This window comes from Narcine bancroftii, chromosome 4, assembly GCF_036971445.1.
Source record: "Narcine bancroftii isolate sNarBan1 chromosome 4, sNarBan1.hap1, whole genome shotgun sequence".
Lineage (NCBI taxonomy): Eukaryota > Metazoa > Chordata > Chondrichthyes > Torpediniformes > Narcinidae > Narcine > Narcine bancroftii.
The window spans coordinates 255,365,222-255,379,417 of NC_091472.1; the positions used below are offsets into that span (position 1 = coordinate 255,365,222).

General features: G+C 37.6%; 1 protein-coding gene and 1 long non-coding RNA gene across 6 annotated transcripts in view; one reads left to right on the forward strand and one right to left on the reverse strand.

Annotated features, from left to right (window-relative positions):
- Nucleotides 1-14,196, reverse strand: part of pdia5 (protein disulfide isomerase family A, member 5) — a 151,739-nt gene that overhangs the window by 108,496 nt on the left and 29,047 nt on the right. Inside the window, exons 4-5 of the mRNA XM_069934790.1 lie at nucleotides 6,535-6,618; nucleotides 4,115-4,160 (exon numbers count right to left, since the gene is read on the reverse strand). Coding sequence (XP_069790891.1) covers nucleotides 4,115-4,160; nucleotides 6,535-6,618 — 130 coding nt within the window. The remainder of the gene's footprint in view (nucleotides 1-4,114; nucleotides 4,161-6,534; nucleotides 6,619-14,196) is intronic.
- LOC138761886 (uncharacterized) overlaps nucleotides 1-14,196 on the forward strand; it is a 41,152-nt gene that overhangs the window by 1,458 nt on the left and 25,498 nt on the right. For 4 of the 5 annotated variants that reach the window (XR_011356565.1, XR_011356564.1, XR_011356568.1 and 1 more), the window contains exon 2: nucleotides 609-746. This is a non-coding gene — a long non-coding RNA (uncharacterized lncRNA). Of the gene's footprint in view, nucleotides 1-608; nucleotides 747-6,093; nucleotides 6,974-14,196 lie in introns of those variants that run through there. The other variant, XR_011356567.1, reaches the window with a different exon arrangement.

The window sequence follows — 14,196 nt, forward strand, 5'->3', positions numbered from 1 at the left end:
AGCTTCCAGAATCTGGAGCCTGATGTCTCATTAACACCTCCTCCCTCCACTACCCTACTTGCCTCCTTCTGCCCATCGCACCCAACCTCAATCTATCACCTACCAGCGCTCACCTCACCCAATCCCTTGCTTTTTTAAAAATATATATATACTGGCTATCTCCACTCTAAATTCAAACCTGATACAGGAACTTCACACATCTTCTTGTCTCCATGGATGCTGCTTGACACATTGAGTTTCCCCAGTGGTTCTTTTGCTCTAAAGCATCCAACCACAACACCTGCTTGGACAACCCATGATTTACCTTCCTCAATCAAAAAATGGTATGTGATTTTTAACATATCCTGGCTTCAGATCTTGTATCAAACACAGTATAATACTTCTCATTTTGCAGTTTTCTTATTTCAGATCACTGCATGAGGCAAGTTGTACAAACTCTGCCTTGACTGGATCTCTTTTGTAGCTTTTGGAATACTACTACTTGTACAAAAGAGGGAAAATATTATAATTAGCTGATCTAAGCCTGCACAATAATTGGCTTTGTGAATCAGGACTGTGGAGGAGTAAGGAAAGAAAAAACTTAATCTGCATGCTTTTTTTCTATGCAGTGATTCCTTCTTTGGATGCCAGGGAACAGGCACAGAGGCAACCCACTCACAGCTGAAAAGCTGCCAAAGTCTCCTGTTGTAGATTCACAAAGAACGGATCAGTCACTGAGACACAAGATGTAAACATCTACAAAAGAAGTGAGTACACACATTTCCATGTACTGGGTACAGTACATGCCTTGTGCATCTTTCATCTTATTAGAGGAGAAAGATCAGCCAAGGGATTTATTGGCCTGTCCTCGGCTCAAGATGACATTATAAGATTATCAAAAAAAGAGATGTTCGTGAGTCTGTCTTGTATGCCTATGGTCAAGAAAACAGGATCCAAGGCAGACTGTTCACATGGTCAATTGTGCAAAGAACCAGAGCCAAAGAAGCTTTAGGCTGCAAATTTTACTCCATTATGCTTTTACTCTAATGGAAATGATAGATGTAATACCATTCATTGAAGCACTGTAAACCAAATGGAAATAAGTTACACTTAGAGTATGTGCAGTGATATGAAGTCGTTTTAATCTCTCTCGAGTACAACTCAAGCTAAAAATAATACAACTATAATGTTGATGCATCCTGCAAGCAATCAGAAAGAATTCATGTATACAGATGACCATGGAGATTTGGCACAGGTTTTTCTTACCTTGAATGACTTTTTTATAACTTTTTTTATTTTTCACACTGAGAACCATATCAGCCAAAATGTTTCTCATTCAATATACACAGTGGCATTTTCTCCCTTTTTTCCCCCCTACCTTCCCTCCCCCTTCCCACCCCCCTCCAAAACCAATAAATATTCAACATATACAATACAATAAAACCATTAAACAATGTCATCACACAATGAAAAAATAAACAAGAAAAATGTGTCATCTACTTTTACACACTGGATCAAGTCATTTTGTCTTCTTATCATTTTAGTGGGTGGAGGTCCGAGGCAAGCCCTCTCTGTTATGTTCCATGTATGGTTCCCAAATTTGTTCAAATAGTGTGACTTAATTTTTTAAAATTTTATGTTATTTTTTCCAATGGAATACATTTATTCATTTCCATGTACCATTGCTGTATTCTCAGGCTCTCTTCCATTTTCCAAGTTGACATTATACATTTTTTTGCTACTGCTAAGGCTATCATAATAAATCCTTTTTGCGCTTTATAAGGAATCCTAATTCCTTACTTCTTATATTACTTAGAAGAAAGATCTCTGGATTTTTTGGTATGTTATTTTTAGTGATTTTATTTAATATCTGATTTAGATCTTCCCAAAACATTTTCACTTTCTCACATGCCCAAAATGCATGTACTGTTGTTCCCATTTGCATCTTACAGTGAAAACATCTATCTGATAATGTTGGATCCCATTTATTTAACTTTTGGGGCATGATAAATAACCTGTGTAACCAATTATACTGTATTATGCGTAACCTTGTGTTTATTATATTCTTCATAGTTCCAGAACATAACTATTCCCATGTTTCATTTTTCATCTTTATGTTTAAATCCTTTTCCCACTTTTGTTTGGGTTTATAGCTTATTTCATCATTTTCCTTATCTTGCAGCTTAATGTACATGTTCATTATAAATTTTTAAATTATCATTGTGTCTGTAATCACATATTCAAAGCTGCTTCCTTCTGGTAATATCAGTCTGTTTCCCAATTTATCCTTTAAATAAGTTTTCAGTTGATGATATGCAAACATTGTACCATGAGTTATTCCATATTTGTACTTCATTTGTTCAAATGTTAATAAATTATTTCCCAAAAAACAATTTTCTATTCTTTTGATTCCTTTTCTCTCCCATTCTCTAAAGGAAAGGTTATCTATTGTAAAAGGGTTTAGTGGGTTTTGTGTCAATAACAATTTTGGTATTTGGTAATTCATTTTTTTTCCTTTCTAAGTGGATCTTCTTCCATATATTAAGTAAATAATGCAATACTGGTGAGCTTTTATATTGCACCAGCTTTTCATCCCACTTATAATATATATGTTCCGGTACCTTCTCCCCTATTTTATCTAGTTCTATCTTAGTCCAGTCTGGTTTATCCCTTGTCTGATAAAAATCTGATAAATACCTTAATTGTGCTACTCTATAATAATTTTTAAAGTTTGGTAACTGCAAACCACTTTGGTTGTACCTCTCTGTTAATTTATCTAATGCTATCCCCGGTGTCCCCCCTTTCCACAAGAATTTCCTTATTATTCTCTTTAGTTCATTAAAGAATTTCTCTGTTAAGGGAATTGGCAATGATTGAAATAAGTATTGTATCCTTGGGAAGACATTCATTTTAATGCAATTTACCCTCCCTATCAACGTTAGCGGTAATTCTTTTTATTATTGGCTGATAATTTAGTTCGTACAGGTGGCTTAAGTTATTATCTAACCTAATACCTAGGCATCAGATTGCTTGTGTTTGCCATTTAAATGGTGATTCTTTTTTTAAATTCTGTATAATCCGCGTTACTCATTGGCATCACTTCACTTTTATTTGCATTGATCTTGTACCCTGATATTTCTCCATACTCCTTCAATTTCTTATGTAATTCTTTTATTGATATTTCTGGTTCTGTTAAGTGTACTGTGATGTCATTTGCAAATAAACTGATTTTATACTCCTCCTTTATTTTTATCCCTTTTATTTTATTTTCTGTTCTCATCAGTTCTGCCAATGGTTCTATTGCTAAAGCAAACAGTGAGGGAGATAGTGGACATCCCTGTCTAGTTGACCTACTTAATTTAAATTGGTTCAATACATATCCATTTACTGTTACCTTCGCCAATGGTCCATTATATAATGCTTTAATCCAATTAATATATTTTTCTGGTAGATTGAACCTCTGTAATACTTTAGATAAATAATTCCATTCTACTCTGTCAAAGGCTTTTTCTGCGTTTAAAGCAACAGCCACTGTTGGCTTCTTATTTCCTTGAACTGCATGAATTAGATTAATAAGTTTACAGACATTATCTGCTGTTCGTCTTTTCTTAATAAATCCAGTTTGATCTTGTTTTACTATTTTTGGTACACAATCAGCCAATCTGTATGTTAATAATTTCGCTATTATCTTATAATCTGAATTAAGTAGAGATATTGGTCTATATGATGCTGGTGTTAATGGATCCTTCCTTATCTTTAGTATTACTGTAATTATTGCTGTCTTATCAGTTTGTTTTGTTCCTCTTCTTGCAATTTCGGCAGTTCAATTTTAGCTAAAAACTCTTCTATTTTATCATCTTTCCCCTCGTTCTCAGCTTGGTATTACTGTTCATAAAATTCCTTAAAGTTCTCATTAATCTCTATTGGGTTATATGTAATTTGTTTGTCCTTTTTCCTTGATGCCAATACAGTTCTATTAGCTTGTTCTGTTTTAAGTTGACAGGCTAATATTTTATGTGTTTTTTTCTCCTAGTTCGTAATACTTTTGCTTTATTTTCATTATGTTCTTTTCCACCTTGTATGATTGTAATGTTTCGTATTTTATTTTTTTGTCCACCAATTCTCTCCTTCTTACCTTGAATGTTTCAGGCCTTTCATATTCAACATGGAAAGCACCATCCCTAGAAGCCAGAAGCAAGTAAATGTCTGTTATTTTCAACAATGGCATACCTCACACTCTTAAAATGCACTTCAAGTATTAATAAATCCACTATCCTTCTTCTTCCCCTGTAAAAATGACAGAAAAGAACAATAGGATTTTTTAAAATAGGATTTTATACAACAAGACAACTAGATTTTGCTGCAACTAATTTCTGGAAGCTGCACCAAGATACCTGATTCAGTTGGATTGGCAGCCAAGTGAAACCTGTGATTCTGATCTTGGGTGCAGAAAAGAGCTTTGGTTGCATCCAGCCTGATATGTTGTCCCACAACTCTATTAGAACCACAGAACACTAAAGCACAGAAACCAGACCTTCAGCCTATCTAGTCCATGCCAAACTAATTATTCTGCCTAGTCTCAGTGACCTACACCCAAACCATATCCCTGACATCCATTAACCTATTTTACAAATTTTTCATAAATGTCAAAATCGAGCCCACCTTCACCACTTCAGCTGTCAGTTCTAGTGACAATCTCACCACTTGATGTGCAAAGAGGTTCACCTTAATTTTCTCTCTAAACCTTTCCCTTTCATTCTTAACCCATGTCTAGTTCTTATTTCACCTAACCTCAGTGTAAAAAGCCTGCTTGCATTTACTCTATCTATATCCTTCATAATTTTGTATGAAATCTCCCCTCATTCTTCTCTGCTCCAGGGAATAAAGTCCTAACCTATTCATCGAGCAACATCCTTGTAAATCTTCTCTGTACTCTTTCAACCTTATTATATCTTCCCTGTAGTTAGGTGACCAAAACTGCACTCAATACTCCAAATTTGGCCTCACCAATGTCTTATGTTACCATAACATCCCATGTCCTGTACTCAATGCTTTGATTCATGAAGGCCAATAAGCCAAAAGCCCTCTTTATGACATTATCTACCTGTGATGATAATTTCAAGGGAATTACTACTGACATGTATTGAAGTCAGGATGCAGCAATATCAACTTAAATCAAGAAACCTTGATCATTAATCTGAAGATGTCCACTGAAATCCCATCTTTCTAATCTCACCATGGAAGAAAATGAATTTAAATTTCATTAAATGTGATGTTAATTTGAAATGAGGACTTAGCATTGGTAGTTATGAGCACAAGTACCTTATGTCAGTCTTCTGGTCAGAATTACAAGATATCAGATAAGAAGTAGGCCCATTGGCCCATCAAGTTTGCTCCACCATTTTATCATGAGCTGATCCATCCACCCACTCAGCCCCACTCCTCGGCCTTCTGCCCTTGATACACTGACTAATCAAATACCTGTCAATCTCTGCCTTAAATACACTCAACAACCTTGCAACAAGTTCCACAACCCATAACCCTCTGGCTAAAGAGATTTCTCTACATCTGTTTTAAATTGATGCCCTGAAGTTGTACCTTTTTGTCCTAGACTCCCCTACTATGGGAAACATCCTTGCCACATCTGTTCTGTCCAGGCCTCTCAGCATTCAAAATATCTCTAGGGGTCCCCCTCATCCTCTGTACTCCATACGAGAACAGTCTAAGAGGCGACAAACATTCCTCATATTCTAACCCTTTGATTCCTGGTATTATTCTGGTAAATCTTCTATGAACACACTCCAATGCCAACATATCCTTTCTCAAATAAGGTGCCCAAAACTGTACACAGTAAACCAAGTGAGGTGTCACCAGTGCCCTATAGAGTCTCAACATTACATCCCTGCTCTTATATGCTATTGCTTGAGAAATGAATACCAACATTGCATCCGTCTTCTTCACCACCAACTGAACCTAGAGGTTAACCTTTAGGGTATCCTAAATGTAGCCCTCAGCTCACCCCAATCTGGGTAATTTTGGCATTTTATTCATTGTTGCCTGCGGGACCTATTCTGAAATTGTCTGCTTTAATTCATACATTTGATCTGTGAATAGGTTACAAAACCCACTGGTTGTAAAGCAATTTGGGACCATGAAAGTAGACAAGACTCCAAGATCTTTCCTTTTCCTTCCGGCTGCTTCGACTCAAGAACTGCACTGATGCTGGCATCTTCTTAAAGCAGAGGGAAAGCAGAATGGACAATCTTTGAAATGTAAACGTGTCGAGTCTCAGCAGCACCTCAGCAAGTTACAAGATACCATGCTGAGCAAAGGGAGATCCCATGTGAGAATACGGTAGGAGAATCAGAAGAAGCATCTATAACTCAGCTGCTAATTTCAGAACAATGCCTGCAGAATTCCTGCAGCAATCCATTTGCTGCTCTCATCCTGAGCAGGATTTGTGGCCTGGAAAGAAAATTGTATGCAAAGATGACCAACAAAAAAATCTCTAGAGAAACCTAGACCCAAACCCTTAATAGATTTCATTCTGCTTACTTGTAATGCAACAACTCAACACCATTTTTCTTTGAAGCTGGATCCACCTTCACCTTCTTGCACAACTTCCTGCTTTCGCTGTTCCTGTAAGAAGACAGCAGTGTGAAGTGACTGTAAATGGTAGTTGGAGGCTCACAAGAGCCTGGAGATGCTGAAATCTGCAGCAAAGCAAAATCTGCTGGAGGAACTCAGTGGGTTGAGCAGCTTCAGTGGGAGGCTTGATGTAGTGTTCTGGCCTGAAACAATGACCATTCCTTTCTTCCTAGTGATGCTGCCCAGCTCCTCCAAAACTTATGTTTTGCTGTAAATGGCAATTGGTCTTTACACTCTACACCAGCAACAAATGAAATTCCTCCATTCATAAGGCCCCAGAGAAGTGCCAGGACACTCGCACATTACCTCAGATATCAAGGCTTAATAAATACCAGGTCAAGAGCAAGTAGTGTTGGCAATTATCTTGGGAATTGCTTGCTATCAAGAAAGCAAAACAATAATAATTTTTCTGGTTATCAAGTGCCAGAATTGCAAAAGATTCATTATTTCATTCTACACAAAATAATTGAGATAATATTACTTGCTTGTTGACTTGATTGAGGTAAAACTTTCAACTGTACTATAATTTTTCTTTCATTTTTTGAGGATCAACACACAATGCTCTGACATCACAATTCATAAATGCTTACAATACTTAAATGCATTCACAGCACAGAAACAAGCCATCCATCCTAACAGTAAAGATTGACTGTTTCACACCTCTTCATTTAAATATCTGTCATCTACTCTCACATGTAAATCCTGCAAGTGAATTATTGCTATTTTTCTAAACTAGTATTCGAGACAGACGGTGAATTCCACATTCTAACCACTCTCAGGTTAATAGTTTCTCATGAATTCTCTGTTGAATTTATTGAGCATCTTCTGGTCCTGCCTGGTGAAATTATTCTTTTTGCATCTGCTCAAACATATCTCTCTTTCAATGAGCTGTGAGCAGGTACTAGGCCATGGGTTACAGGCTATCCTGGTCTTCTGAGTAGGGTTAATCAAAGAAGTCTGCAGATTTTTGGGTCAAGTGCAATGCACAAATGTGCTGGAGAAACTCAGCATCAATAGGACAACTAGGCCCATAGTCAGGTACAAGCAAAATCAGGCAAGCACCTGAATAAAATTCCCTTCCTTCTCTTACCAAGAGAGCTACAGTCTCCCTCCATCAGTTTTCACCTTTTTTTCTGCTCAACCCTCTGATCTGTATCCACCTATGACCTTTTACCTCTTTGCATGTGGTCCTCCCCTGCCCCTTCCTCCATCTCCTTTACACCTCCCTCAACTTTGCAACTAGGCCTGTTTCTGCTTATACCTGACGAAGGTCCCAAGTTGTCCTTTACTTTCCTATGGATCCTGCGTAGAATGCTGAGTTTCTCCAACACATTTGAATTCCTGACTCTCAGGAAACTTTTCATTGTGATCAGAGATATTTAGAAAGATCAAAAAATTAAAAAAGTTAAAAAAAAAACTAAATATTTAAACTGAAGGCCATTGACCCCAGTCACTATGGCTGATTGAAAGCTGAAGAGGCAGATAAAGTTGGATCTACTTCCTCACCTCTGGAAGTTATGACACGTCCCTGGACTTGGTAGCAAGTGTGAGGCAGAGAAGCACAAGAGCTGCCGCACAGTTTTAGCTCTTTCAATTCAAGAAGATGATTGGGAGGCAGGATCACGCTACTGGGTCCATCTATAAAATCGTGGCTGATCTTTTCTCAGTCCACTTTCTTGTAATGATCCACTATCGATGGGTTCCCTGAAATTAGCTCATTGGTTAATCTCTCCAAACCGAGGGAAAGGAACCCCACATTGTTTAATCATTTATGATAGATTCAGGTTAGATTAAAAGAAAAGGCTTCTGTGAAGCTAAATACCAGAAGACATCTGTACAAGATGAGGGGAGGAAAGTTTAGGGAAGATGTTGAGGCAAATTTTTAAAAAAAAGAGAAGTGGGTGCCTGGAATGCATTGCAAGGAGTAGTGGTGGAGGTTGGTACAACATTAGGGACCAAAGGGCATTCCTGTGCTCCAATGTTATATGGAGCCCTTTAGCACATACGTTCATTCAATATAAATATTGAATTCAGAGGGCAATTATGAATGCCCTTTCCTCTGGACAACTTTACAAGCAGACACTCATTGCTTTTAAAACATAAGTGCATCCAAATGATAATTTGAACAGGAAAAACTACAAAGAAAATTTGTTATGGGGATCAAAAGGGGGGGAAATTCCCATGAATGGTCGTTAACTAGCTAGTCCAATTGAAGAGGCAAAGATCTGTCAGTTCCAAACTACAGTATGCTACTAAATGAGAACCTGGATCATACACATATGGTGTTTAATTTTGAATATGTGCTGATTGAGAGTGGCAACAAAGGAACATCAAATTACTTTACTGCAGATAACCCAAAAGAAGAGGGAACAAAATGGCCAGTATCAATGCTGGCCTCTGTTGGGTTCTGTCCACAATCAACTATACTGCCAATATTTATTCTTTCAGTTCAAGCATCAGTGAGTTAAAATATTAATGACTCTGGCATAAAAATAACTCCTAAACAAAAGAACCAATTTGCATGATAAATTGTGTTCCCTGCTGTGTTGCAGAAAGAGAAATTATCCTCTTTACAAGCTTAAAATGCAACCATGGTGCTTTATTATCCCTGCCCCTCCCACCTCAAAAAGATAATGTTGAATTTTTACTGTGATTTTTTTATATCAATGATATCATGAGGTTACCATCACTTAACGATTGGTATTGATAGCAGATTACCTAACCTCCAGAAGCTTTCATATGACATATCAGTACTTCTTCCAATATTGATTTGCACTTTTACAGCATCAGCTAATGAATAGAGATCAAAAGCAAGAATCAGGGATTCCCTCACCCTCAACACTCCAGTGTCCTTGGCAGTGCTGCATTGCCAGAGATGCCATCTTATGGGCAGGTGCTTTGAGTGAAAGCTTATCTGCTTTCACAGGTTGACATAAAAAACAATCATCGCCAAAATGAAATTATCTAGACATTGACACATGGCAGTTTTTGCCAACTTGGCCTGCTGTGTTTTTTTTCCTCCATATTGCAAAAAAATTATTGCACTTCAAAAGCATTTCATTGATCGTCAAGCAGTAGGGACATTCCGAGGAAGATGCAAATGGTATAACAATTAATTTATTTTATTTTCATGGATTCAGCTTGTTCTTGTACATGTCAATAACTTCCTTTGCTAATTTACCTCCCAAGAACTTTTTATGTGCACATGCATATTCACGAACTCGGTCATATTCACCATTGTTCTGTTCCCTCTTATGCTGTGGCTATCTTCCAGATCTGACAAAAGACTCTATTCTTGAAACAAACTCTCTGCAGATGCTGAATGATCTGTTTTAAGCATTTTCTTTCTAAGTTTCAGAATTCCAGCGATGAATCATCCAACCAGGAGGGCATCCAGGACATTGTGCCTGTGTTGGCTGGGTTTTTGAAAGAGCTATCCAATTAGTCCAATCTAATTCCCTTCCCATTTCCCTTTAAAGTGGCAGATTTTCCTCAACTATTATTCATCCATTTCCTTTTGAAAAATAGTACTGCTTGTCACCACCACCTTTGCAGATAGGGATTCCAGATTGTAACTGGTTGAATCTGTGTTTTTTGTCAGTTATTTTAAATTGGAGTCCTTTGGGTACAATCAATCTTTAAACTCTTCTTTCTGATACCTTGCATCAGATGGATACTAAAATCTCCAACAGTGAAAGATGTTGCATTCACATTTGGCACTCAAAATAGGAGAAAGGATTTAAGTTGCAGAATCATAAAACAGAGCATTACAGCACAGTATAGGCCTTTCGGCCCTCAATATTCCTAACAAAAAATACTAAACTTTTACCTATCTTGTAACCCTCTATTTTTATTTTGTCCATGTGGCTGTATAAGTCTCTTAAATACCCCTAATGTTTCAGCCTCCACCACCATCCCTGGCAAGGCATTCCAGGCACCCATAACCCTCTGTGTAAAAAAAAAACTTACCCCTGATGTCTCCTCTAAACTTTATTCCCTTCACTTTATACAGATGTCCTCTGATGTTTGCTATTTCTGCACTAGGAAAAAGGCACTGGCTGCCCACCTTAACCCTAACCCTAACCCTCTCAGAAACTTGTAGACCTCTATTAAGTCACCTCTCATCCTTCTTCACTCCAAAGAGAAAACTAGCCCTGCTAACCTTGCCTCAGAAGACTTATTTTCCAATCCAGGAAACATCCTGGTAAATCTCCTCTCTATAGCTTCCATGTCCTTCCTATAATGAGGTGACCAGAACTGAACACAGTACTCGAAGTGTGGTCTCACTAAAGATTTGTATAATTGCAATATGACCTTTTGACTCAAGAAATCAATCTCCCTAACTAATGAAGCCCAGCATCCCATAGGACGTAGGACTGAAAAAGACCTCAGGCAATTACACAGTGCAATCTAGAATCCTAGTCTGATCACACACACAGATAAATTGAAATAACAGAATCAGGTGGGGAAGTTAAAATCAGTGAACTGTAAGAAAAGCTTGCATCTCTTACAGTGACAACGAAACATCTAGTGTATTAAAGACTCAGCTGGTCAGGCAGATAAAATGGTCAGTCAACAATTTGGGTCAGGTCTTGATAAAGTTTTTATGGATGCTACCCTGTCAATGGCATCCTTCGGAATACAATACAGCCAGAATAGCCACTAAGTTCTTAAAGACCTGCTATGATACATCCACTTTCTTACATTCTTTTTGATTCAAGAAATCCAAATATCTAAATTCAAACACTCAAATATTGAACATCCACATCCCTTTAAGATAGAAAACTTCAAAGACTTAGTACCATTGCAATAAGATTTTTTTTTTCCCATCTTAATCACAATTTATCTTCAGATTATGCCCTCTACAGTTGGAAGCTGCCACCTTGTAACATGTTCATTGACAATTCATCCAAACTCACAGGTCTCATTCTTCTGAACTCTACTCAGAGGCCAATCTACCTCACTTCCATCACAGGACTTCAAACTCATCTGAAGAATAGATGGAGGAAATGTTTACATAGTGGCTCCAAATCTTAACATGATGACGTCAAACATTCTTCCTTGTTTATTAAGATCAAAACTGCACACAGAACCTAGTTATCACCTCACTAAAACAGAGCGCAATTGCACCAATAATTCCTTATAGTTCTCTAACTTGCTAATAATGAATGTCTTCATGCTAATTCACCAATTACTATTTAGTATAGCTATACATTTATAGTTCCAAACCTGCAAACTCTGTGGAACAATATTAATTTCTCAATCTGGTGTGGGTGGAGAAAAAATTCTAATGAATTGAGTTAAGGCATTATAAACATGTTATATGGGGTATGGAGGCAGAGGAATAAGGTCAGAAAGCTGAATTGTTGTCAGAATAGAGAAGGATGGGGAAAAAAAGGGGAAGGAGGTGCTTTAAAGAGAAATAAAGGGAAAATTGCCTAATGATTAAAAGACTGAGAACCATGGTCAATTTTAAGGTGATTGGCTAAAGATTCAAAAAGGTGACAGGAAGAAAATTGATTTGTGCAGCATACAGTCATATGTTAAATTTATGCGATCAAAGATTACATGGACCCTACTTTTGACTGCAGTAAGGAGGTGCAGGAGCTCTGATTGAGAGGAGGTCAGGACCGAGTGGAAGTCTGTGTATGAGGCACTGGGGCCAAAGTGAAAGAGTAGGCAACTCTTAGAAGACACAAGACTTGGAAAATTCCAGATTTTTTAGCCAAAAATAGGGGGTTGACTTTTACATGAGATTGACTTTTGCACAAGTATATACTGTATCTGTCCAAATGTCTTTTAAACTTAATAATCAAAGCCACTTCTATACTTTTGTCTGGCGGCTTGTTTCACATATGGGCTACCCTCTAAGTGAAAAAGTTCTTAAATCTCTCCTTTCTCACCTTAAGGATGATGCTTACCTATAGTTCTAGAATAATCTATGCTGTGAAAAAAATGGCTGAATATACATTTCATTCATGCCCCTCATTATATTACCTCTCCGCTTCTTGTGTTCTGGAGAATAAAGACACTGCCTGTCCAACCTCTCACTATAACTCCAGCTCTCCAGTTCTGACAACATTATAGCAAATCTCCTCTGCTCTCGGAGAACATTGAACAATATAGCATAGGAACAGGCCATTCAGCCCACATGACCACTCTGAACACAATGCCCAAATTAAACTTAAAACCGCTGCTCGCAAGTGATTATTGCATTCAGTTCTGGTCATCTCATTATAGGAAGGATGCAAAAGATTTAGAGAGATTTACCATTATGTTGCCTGGATTGGATAACATGTCCATGAAGCAAGGTTGATAGAGCTATGGCTTTTCCCTTTGGTCCAATAAAGGATGACAGGTTACTTAGAAGAAGTATGAGGGGCTTAGATAGGTGAACCTATTTAACCTTTTCCTGGGGCAACAATAGAAAATATGAGAGGCTATCGTTTTAAGGTGAGTTTTGGAGGAGATGTCAGAGATAGGTTTTTTTTTGTTGTTTTTTTTTATATATAAACGCAGAGTGGTGGGTGCCAAGAATGCATTGCCAGCAGTGGAGGCTGGTAAAATGGGGATATTCAAAAGATTACCAAATAGGCAGATAGATGCAAGAAAAATAGAGGGTGCTCAGTGTGAATTAGGGAAAAATTAAATTGTTGTGAAGTAAATTTCCATAGATCAGCACAATATTGTGGCTGAAGGGACTGTACTGTGCTGTCACATTCTATGTTCTATGATACATATCCTCTATTCCCTGCATATTCAGCTATCTATCTGGAAGCTTCTTAAAGACTACTATTATAATCTGCTTCCAACCATTACTCCTAGCAGCCCTTTCCTTGTGAATCTTTTTCTGCACCTTTTACAACTTATTGATGTCCTTCCCATAGCTGAGCGATCAGAACTGCACACAGTCCTCCAAATATGGCCTCACCAACTCCTTGTACAACTATATCATGAGGTCCTAACTTTGGTACTCAACAACCATCCTGTTAACCAGAGTCACCACTTTCAGAGAACTATGCATCTGTATTCCTTGGTCTCTCTTTTCTACCACGATCTTTAGGGCACTACCATTTAATATCTAACTCCTGAATTACTGACTTACCAACACCTTGCACTTGTCAGTGTTAAATCCCATTTGCTACTGATCTAGATCCCGTTGAGAGTGAATACCAAACTTTGCATTGTCTAATTATTAACACCTTGCCTAATAATGATTAAGACAAATACAATTATGGTTTTAAAGAGGATTTGATACCTGCAAGGAAAACTGTAGAGTTAGAGGAAACAGAGGAATTGGATTAATAATACTGCTTTTGTAGGAGTCAGGATGGACAAAGGATAAAATGGCATTCTTCTACTGTTACAATTTGTGAGAATGGAGATCAGTGAAAAGAACCAGAAATCAAAAATAAGGGGACAAGTTCACCTTGGGACATTCTGCTGAGTTACAAAGTTACACAAATGAAAAGTCAACAGCCTTGAATGTCAACTACTGATAATTTCCAGCATCATCTGTTTTCAAGTTCAAGTTACTATTTATTGTCACATGTGCTAAGGTGCAGTGAC